Here is a 9,273-nt window from a genome sequence, read left to right on the forward strand (position 1 = left end):
AGTGAGTTTTTGTTTGCCTATGGAGGATACCACAGGCAGCTAAGGGCCTAATTTTTCTGTGACTTCTCCCATTTTCCCCACAGCCTTTATTTTTTGTTGCAAGTGTAGTAGTTTTCCAAGCTCCCTCTACCTTGCTGTGCCTCCCTCTCCACTCAAATATCCACTTATCATTTGACTGGTATTTTCAGTAGCTCCATTAAGGTTTAGATGTTGGTGTTGTTACAAGCTACATACTGAGGTGGATCAGTTACAAGCTACATACTGAGGTGGATCAGTGATTCACCTCTGCATTTAGATATGATTAAGTCCAGATTAATTTACTGTTCTCCCCCTCTGCATATGTCTGACATGTTTTATCCCTCTCCACTCAAATATCCACTTATCATTTGACTGGTATTTTCAGTAGCTCCATTAAGGTTTAGATGTTGGTGTTGTTACAAGCTACATACTGAGGTGGATCAGTTACAAGCTACATACTGAGGTGGATCAGTGATTCACCTCTGCATTTAGATATGATTAAGTCCAGATTAATTTACTGTTCTCCCCCTCTGCATATGTCTGACATGTTTTCCTCCCAGGGTGCCAGGTTGCCTTGACCATGATTGACAACCCCCCCCCCCCCCGCTTTGTATTGTTAATGCATACCATTGAGTATCATTTAAAGACCCATTGTTAACTTAAGCCCTGTTAAGATAGAAGATTGACATACTAATCTAACTTCAGCATTTATATTGATTTTGAGCGGAAAGGTACAGAAACAAATTGTCTTTCTCTGTTCTGTTCACACTGCACACTGCAGGTTGGAACAGCAAGGTATTTTTTAAAAACAAGATTCTTTACCACTCACAGTCAATACACCATAACAACCCTTTACGTTCCAGGCTTATGTGTCTCTGTATAATCACAGAGGGATTTAAATCAGGAAGTGAATTTAAATCAGGAAAAAATACTTCTGAATAACCAGGGATTCCTTTCTTGTTTGGATAAACGCCCATGGGATGGGACTGTAATGTAGCCTGTACCAGAAATCAGATTGATGGGAGAGCAGAAGCATTTTGACCACCTAATGCAGCTGGATATCTAGATTCTCACCTTTAAGTCTGAAGGAAAGCAAGTTAGCATATGTGAACACATACAAAGGATGCAGTTTGAATAATCCTAAATTAACAAGATCTGTAAAAAAACAAAAACCTTTGGGATCCCTGATGATAAGTTAGACAGGTTCTTGGATTGTAAGCAGCAGGTACCAGGTGGAGAAGGAACAGTGGGAAATTTAGAATATCGAAAAAGAGATCGACCTCCTCTGTAAGCACTGGAACATGAATAAATGAACAAATCCAATTACAGAGGTTCACATAGGGATATAGCTCTAAGCTTTGGGCCTCAAGATAAAACAAGTTTATTTCAACTTAATTGTACCAGATCCACAAAATAATATATAAACCATTCTGCTGCTTTGCTTGCGGAGTTACTTTTCTGAAACATCACCTAAGCCTGCAATCCTGTATATATTTCCCTGGAAATGAACACATCTGAACACGATAGAAGTTACTTCTGAGGTAAAGATGTGTAGGATTACATCAATCACTGGAGATAGACTATTATTTTCATTTTATGGATGAGGGATGAAAGCTGAGGACCAATTTTAATGTTTTCTGTCAAGGGTCTGCATCTTTAAATCGTTCCTGTGATGAGGCTTGTAATATGGAAAGCACTTAACATCAACACTTACCTGTGACTCATCTACAGATGTAAGTCCTCATATTATTTTCATCATAGAAATAACTTTTGGGTGCATTCTGGGAAACTACAGAAAAGTCAGAAGCAAGCCTAAGAGGCTGCAAAGTATAGAAAGAAGCATCAGAAGAGTTAGGCCAAATCACAGTGCGTCAAATGCCCACTTACAAATAGTAGTTTGTTAAATCCAGTTTCCAAAAATACTTTCAAAAATGATATACTTTACAGTAACATCTATAGCACAAAGGCTGAAATAAGATTCCTGTTGTGCTTAGATGAAAAGTTCTCCTACAAGGTTAATAAAACATTAAAGTAAGGAGTCGAAGATGTTCACAGTCTTGCAGTCAGGAAAGAAATGTCAAGGTACCGAATACTATTGGTATTTGACAGTAATAATTCCAGTCAGCATTCTGATCCAAAGCTCTTTGAGGGCTATGAAATGCATAGAGAACCTGACATTATCAGTTTGCTGCACATATCACTACGGCTGCCATTCTCTCGACGGGTCTGCAGATTTGCCCGCTTTTACGCTCCCAGACCCACTGGTCCCGATCGAGCTGGTGGGGGGAACCCCACCCCCAAAGTGCCCTATCTGTGGCAATGTGCACCTCTGGGTGACATCATTGCATATGGGACGTTGTGGTGGAGATGGTTGATAATTTAAGGAAAAGCCATAGAGTTTTGTATGACCCCTTGGACCCACCCTTCCTGGGTCTGGGCCCAATCCAGATGTTGTACCACCCACCCAGCAGTGATAAAAGGAAGGAAGCCAGGCTCTACATTCCCTTGGGCTATCCCAACTTCTGCCCCCTTGTAGGCCAGCCATGGGCTCTGGGGAGAGCTCTCCCTTCTCCATTTCCCCCTCTGGCCTGCCCACACCCAGCCCTGGCCTGTTCTTGCCACCCTCACCAGTCACTGACATGTTGTCTGGTCTCCTTGCCTGCTGCTCTGAAGCTGCTGCTATCTCTGTCCTCTCCTGGCCACTGCCAGACCTTTTCCTCGCAGGCACAGCCTCCAGAAAGCTGTCACTAGCTGCAGCTACCTCCTTGCTTGTCTCACTCAGTGTGCCTTTCATCTGGTGGGGGTGGGATTGTCTGTGATACTTTTAACCAAAAATGTCAGGATTGAACCTGGAACCATTTCCTTTAAAAAAAAAAAGTAGTTTGTTTTAGAATAGAGTATTATTTAGAAAATATATATGCCCTCTCTCCAGAGAACTGTCTGAGTGGCTTACAACAGAGGTGTCAAACTCATTTATTATGAGGGCCAGATCTGACATAAATGAGACCTTGTTGGGCCGGGCCATGTGTGTCATAAAATATAATGCCAGGTAGTGGAGATACAGGGATTCCTTTCTTGTTTGGATAAACGCCCATGGGATGGGACTGTAATGTAGCCTGTACCAGAAATCAGATTGATGGGAGAGCAGAAGCATTTTGACCACCTAATGCAGCTGGATATCTAGATTCTCACCTTTAAGTCTGAAGGAAAGCAAGTTAGCATATGTGAACACATACAAAGGATGCAGTTTGAATAATCCTAAATTAACAAGATCTGTAAAAAAACAAAAACCTTTGGGATCCCTGATGATAAGTTAGACAGGTTCTTGGATTGTAAGCAGCAGGTACCAGGTGGAGAAGGAACAGTGGGAAATTTAGAATATCGAAAAAGAGATTGACCTCCTCTGTAAGCACTGGAACATGAATAAATGAACAAATCCAATTACAGAGGTTCACGTAGGGATATAGCTCTAAGCTTTGGGCCTCAAGATAAAACAAGTTTATTTCAACTTAATTGTACCAGATCCACAAAATAATATATAAACCATTCTGCTGCTTTGCTTGCAGAGTTACTTTTCTGAAACATCACCTAAGCCTGCAATCCTGTATATATTTCCCTGGAAATGAACACATCTGAACACGATAGAAGTTACTTCTGAGGTAAAGATGTGTAGGATTACATCAATCACTGGAGATAGACTATTATTTTCATTTTATGGATGAGGGATGAAAGCTGAGGACCAATTTTAATGTTTTCTGTCAAGGGTCTGCATCTTTAAATCGTTCCTGTGATGAGGCTTGTAATATGGAAAGCACTTAACATCAACACTTACCTGTGACTCATCTACAGATGTAAGTCCTCATATTATTTTCATCATAGAAATAACTTTTGGGTGCATTCTGGGAAACTACAGCAAAGTCAGAAGCAAGCCTAAGAGGCTGCAAAGTATAGAAAGAAGCATCAGAAGAGTTAGGCCAAATCACAGTGCGTCAAATGCCCACTTACAAATAGTAGTTTGTTAAATCCAGTTTCCAAAAATACTTTCAAAAATGATATACTTTACAGTAACATCTATAGCACAAAGGCTGAAATAAGATTCCTGTTGTGCTTAGATGAAAAGTTCTCCTACAAGGTTAATAAAACATTAAAGTAAGGAGTCGAAGATGTTCACAGTCTTGCAGTCAGGAAAGTAATGACATGGTTAGCCAAAAAACCTTTGAGGTACCAAATACTATTGGTATTTGACAGTAATAATTCCAGTCAGCGTTCTGATCCAAAGCTCTTTGAGGGCTATGAAATGCATAGAGAACCTGACACACTATATTGACTTGTGGATTGATTTTAATGGTGGGGGAAGGCATTTCAGTGCAAATAAAATAGAGGTATGCCTATAGAGCTACACCCAGCTTTTAAATAAATGGGGAAACAGTTCTAGGCATATACTACAAAAAAAATGCTTGAGGGCTCCAAACGCAAAGCATCTTGTCCAACAGGATCCATTTTGTATGGCAGTTTGTTGCTATATGAAAGGACAAACACTCTTGTTGGCAATATAAAGCTAATATTTTTAAAGGGAGAGGAACAGTGGATTATGCCACCATGTATAGGATGTATTATCAGTTTGCTGCACATATCATTACGGCTGCCATTCTCTTGACGGGTCTGGAGATTTGCCCACTTTCACGCCCCCAGACCCACTGGTCCCGATCGAGCTGGTGGGGGGAACCCCACCCCCAAAGTGCCCTATCTGTGGCAATGTGCACCTCTGGGTTACATCATTGCATATGGGACGTTGTGGTGGAGATGGTTGATAATTTAAGGAAAAGCCATAGAGTTTTGTATGATCCCTTGGACCCACCCTTCCTGGGTCTGGGCCCAATCCAGATGTTGTACCACCCACCCAGCAGTGATAAAAGGAAGGAAGCCAGGCTCTACATTCCCTTGGGCTATCCCAACTTCTGCCCCCTTGTAGGCCAGCCATGGGCTCTGGGGAGAGCTCTCCCTTCTCCATTTCCCCCTCTGGCCTGCCCACACCCAGCCCTGGCCTGTTCTTGCCACCCTCACCAGTCACTGACATGTTGTCTGGTCTCCTTGCCTGCTGCTCTGAAGCTGCTGCTATCTCTGTCCTCTCCTGGCCACTGCCAGACCTTTTCCTCGCAGGCACAGCCTCCAGAAAGCTGTCACTAGCTGCAGCTACCTCCTTGCTTGTCTCACTCAGTGTGCCTTTCATCTGGTGGGGGTGGGATTGTCTGTGATACTTTTAACCAAAAATGTCAGGATTGAACCTGGAACCATTTCCTTTTTTTAAAAAAAGTAGTTTGTTTTAGAATAGAGTATTATTTAGAAAATATATAGGCCCTCTCTCCAGAGAACTGTCTGAGTGGCTTACAACAGAGGTGTCAAACTCATTTATTATGAGGGCCAGATCTGACATAAATGAGACCTTGTTGGGCCGGGCCATGTGTGTCATAAAATATAATGCCAGGTAGTGGAGATATAAACTTTATAAAGGACACAAACACAAAGGGTTTTTTTAAACTTAAAATAAAAACATGCCTAAAACATTAGCACTCTTGCAATATTTTACTTATTTAACCGTGTCTGATAACTGACACCTCTTGCTCTGAATTATTGCATCAAAATGTCTGTGCTGTTGCAATCTTGAGTATGCTGTTCAAGTGTGTATCTGTAAGCTGCAAACCTACTTTTGATTTATTGGCATTCACTACATCTCATGCTCAAAGTTCTGAGCCTAGGACCTGGGGAAAAACATGAAGTGGCTGTGCATTTCGAGCTTTTGTACATAAATTGCTTCATGTGCTGGTCCAGAACATGAGAAGGCACCATGATACAGACTGAGGGCTATGTGTTTGTCTGCAAAACTATAGTCTTACTCAGTGGTCAGTATCAGCCTACTATCTAGGAAGTCTGTGTTCAAAATCCCCAAAGGAAATGTGCTGGGTGAACTTGGTCTGGACATACACTCTCAGCCTAATCCACCTCACTGGCTTGTTGTTCTTCCTCTTCTAAATAATTCACATTGCTTTCCTACCAAGCAAGATTGGATCATGAGGGCATGAATATAGTGAAGGGGGTGGGACCCAGTTGCACCAAGGAGAGCCACAGCATAACAAGCCCAACGAAACATACACACTGTAGCAATGCACACAAATGCTCATACCTTGTTGGTCTTAAAGTTGCTTTGTATTTCTCCCATGCGATTGAGGCAGCCAAGCAAAGCAAGCTCTCCCTCCTTCCCTCCCTCCCTTCGGGGAGGAGCCTCAGCCAATGGAAGGAAAGAAAGCCTTACCTTTTTTCTTGTGCAATAGAGGCAGCGAGGCCAGGAAGCAAGCTTTGGCTCATCCCTTCTCTCCTCCAGGGAGGGGAGGAGCCTCAGCCAGTACAAGGAACAGAAGCTTGCAGAAGAACACATCAGCACTCAATGAAATTGCTGAGCAGTTGGATTAGAACAGATACAAGGAAGTACTTCTTCACCCAAAGAGTGATTAACACAGGAGGTGGTGGTAGCTACAAGCTTCAAGAGGGAATTAGATAAACATATGGAGCAGAAATCCATCAGTGGCTATTATGAAGAAAGGTTAAAACGTCTGGAGCTCTTTAGCTTGGAGAATCGACGTCTGAGGGGAGGTTTATAAGCAGGTAGAGAAAGAAGTACTTTTCTTCCTTTTCACAATACAAGAACTCATGAACACTCAATGAAATTGCTGAGCAGTCAGGTTAGAACAGATACAAGGAAGTACTTCTTCACCCAAAAGAGTGAATAATACATGGAATTCACTTCCACAGTAGGTGGTGGCGGCTATAAGCATGGACGGCTTCAAGAGGGAATTAGATAAACATATGGAGCAGAGATCCATCAGTGACTATTAGCCACAAGGTATAGTGATGCTCTGTCATCTTGGTGCTTGGGGGGGCAACAGTGGGAGCGCCGCTAGTGTCCTGGCCCCACTGCTGGACTTCCTGATAGCACCTGGTATTTTTGGCTACTGTGTGACAGAGTGTTGGACTGGATGAGCCATTGGCCTGATCCAACATTGGCTTCTCGTATGTTCTTATGTTCTTATCATTCCTGAGCAATTAAGAGAGTCTGGCAAAGCAAGCTATGATGCAGCAGCAGCAGAACTGAAAGAAGAAGCAGGAGACAGCCAGTTCCACTGCGGGCCTGATAGAAGCCCTCTGGGAGCCTCGTGCAATAAAAAAACCAAACTTCATCAATTTTGAACCAATTTCAAACCACAGAATAGCCCATACTAGCCCGATCTCATCAGATCTCAGAAGCCAAGCAGGGTCATCCATGGCTAGTGCTTGGGTGGGAGGCCTCCAAGGAAGTCTAGGGTTGCTATGCAGAGGCAGGCAATAGTAAACCACCTCTGAAGTCTCTTGAAAAAAACTGCCACAGAACAGCCCTTAGGCTAGAAGTGGACCATAATAGCTTTAAAAGATGGAACACTGCAACTGAATGGCTTGGTGCCTAAAGGACAATAAAGTAGCTGCCAGGGCAAGCCTTGAGCTGGGGGGGGGGGACACTTTCCAAAGGTAAAGCATCACATTCTACGAAAAAACCCTTCTGTGCTTGCCACCTACCCTCACCTCTGTAGGCTGGGGGGGGAGCAGGGTTAGGAAGGTGTCATTAGTGGATTGAACAGTCTAGGGGAGGCAGTCCTTCAGATAGATAAAATGATGGTGAGCTGTAGTTGTTCCATGGCTAGATAACAAATCTATACTAGAAAATAACAAGTCCAGTAGCACCTTAAAGACTAACAAAATTGGTGGTAGGGTATGCACTTTTGTGAGTCCCTGCTGAAGTGAGCTGTGACTCATGAAAGCTTGTACCCTGTCACCACTTTTGTTGGTTTTTAAAGTGCTGCTGGACTCTTGCTCTTTTCTACTGCTGCAGGCAGACTAACATGGCTAGGCTACCCTTCTAAACCGAGACTAAATGTTCTCTTTATCGTCAGGTAGACATTTCACAGTGAAAATTGTTGGAGCAGAATTACAAGCTGAAAGAAAATGTATTGTGCTATACAGTATGCTATATAAAAAGAAACTTTTAAAAAGATCAATGCACAACAATTATAAAAAGGATGCTCATTTGTATAAAGATAATTGCAGTGACTAAGTGATGTGTCACCGACTGAGTTCTGGGGCTTTACATTACATTTATATTTCTTGGTTGGGCCTGACTGATGATTTTTTAGGAATGGTATGACCTTTAATAGGTATTTTTATAAAGGAGATTAATTTTCTGGAGGAAACATAATTTTTTTTAGAGAGGGGTTAGACTAGAGTTGCCAACCCCAGGTGGGGCTTGGATAGCTCCCAGAATTATAACTGATATCCGGATTAGAAAACAGTCCCCCTGGAGAAAATAGCAGTGTTTAGGAAGTGGATTCTCTGCCATTGGAACCCATTGAGGTCCTGCCACTCCCCAAACCTCACTTTATCCTGTTTCCATCCCCAAATCTCCAGATATTTCCCATCCCCAGAGTTGGCAGTCCTACTGGGGGCTTCTCTTTTCTTTAACCGTGGCCCTAAGAGTCCCTTTAAGCACACCCACAGGCAGTCTCTTGTATCCAGGTCCTGTAAACTTTCCATATATGGCCAATGCCATTTGTGTTTATCCCTATAGATTAGGTTGAAACGTACTTTGCCAACAGCAAATGCATTCAAGGACCTTCAAAGCCAATTAAGTTATTAAATGAGATACTATTTAAATTGATAAAATTGCAAGGCTTTTACCTTATATTTTCTATTACAGAATTTTGACACAACATGGTAAAGTATTACCATCACCATCATGACTGTTGCTTATGGCATTCTCTGTAAAAGTGTTCCATGCTTGTAATTGTTACATAATGCAGTGCTTTAGAAAGTGTCTGCCCCAGCATCCCTTATGAATCTGAACTGTTTTCCCATGGAAGAATTGTGTGTCTGTGAGATTTGATACTGATTTCATACCTTTAATTTCTTGTTGCAGGTGATGTGCCTTCAGGATTTTTTTGGTGATGATGACATATTTATTGCATGTGGACCTGAGAAGTTTCGTTACCAGGATGATTTCTTGCTAGATGAAAGTGGTAAGAAAACTGTGTTTTTCCCATTGGCGTAAAATTAAGAGCTTTTTCTATAAGGCTTGGTTTTCCTGTGCGTTTGTGCGTATGAGAACTGTATGGAACCAAAAGACTGAAATCAAGTAGCTTGCTTGTTAACCTAAGAGATGGTACAAAATCTCTC

General features: G+C 42.3%; 1 protein-coding gene across 2 annotated transcripts in view; it reads left to right on the plus strand.

The window, feature by feature from the left end:
- The window catches only part of DCLK1 (doublecortin like kinase 1), a 306,559-nt gene that overhangs the window by 132,176 nt on the left and 165,110 nt on the right, over positions 1-9,273 (plus strand). For both annotated transcript variants that reach the window (XM_015419594.1, XM_015419595.1), the window contains exon 3: positions 9,017-9,116. In XM_015419594.1, the coding sequence (XP_015275080.1) occupies positions 9,017-9,116 (100 nt within the window). The remainder of the gene's footprint in view (positions 1-9,016; positions 9,117-9,273) is intronic.

This window comes from Gekko japonicus, unplaced genomic scaffold (assembly GCF_001447785.1).
Source record: "Gekko japonicus isolate JY-2015 unplaced genomic scaffold, Gekko_japonicus_V1.1 scaffold999, whole genome shotgun sequence".
Classification (NCBI taxonomy): domain Eukaryota; kingdom Metazoa; phylum Chordata; class Lepidosauria; order Squamata; family Gekkonidae; genus Gekko; species Gekko japonicus.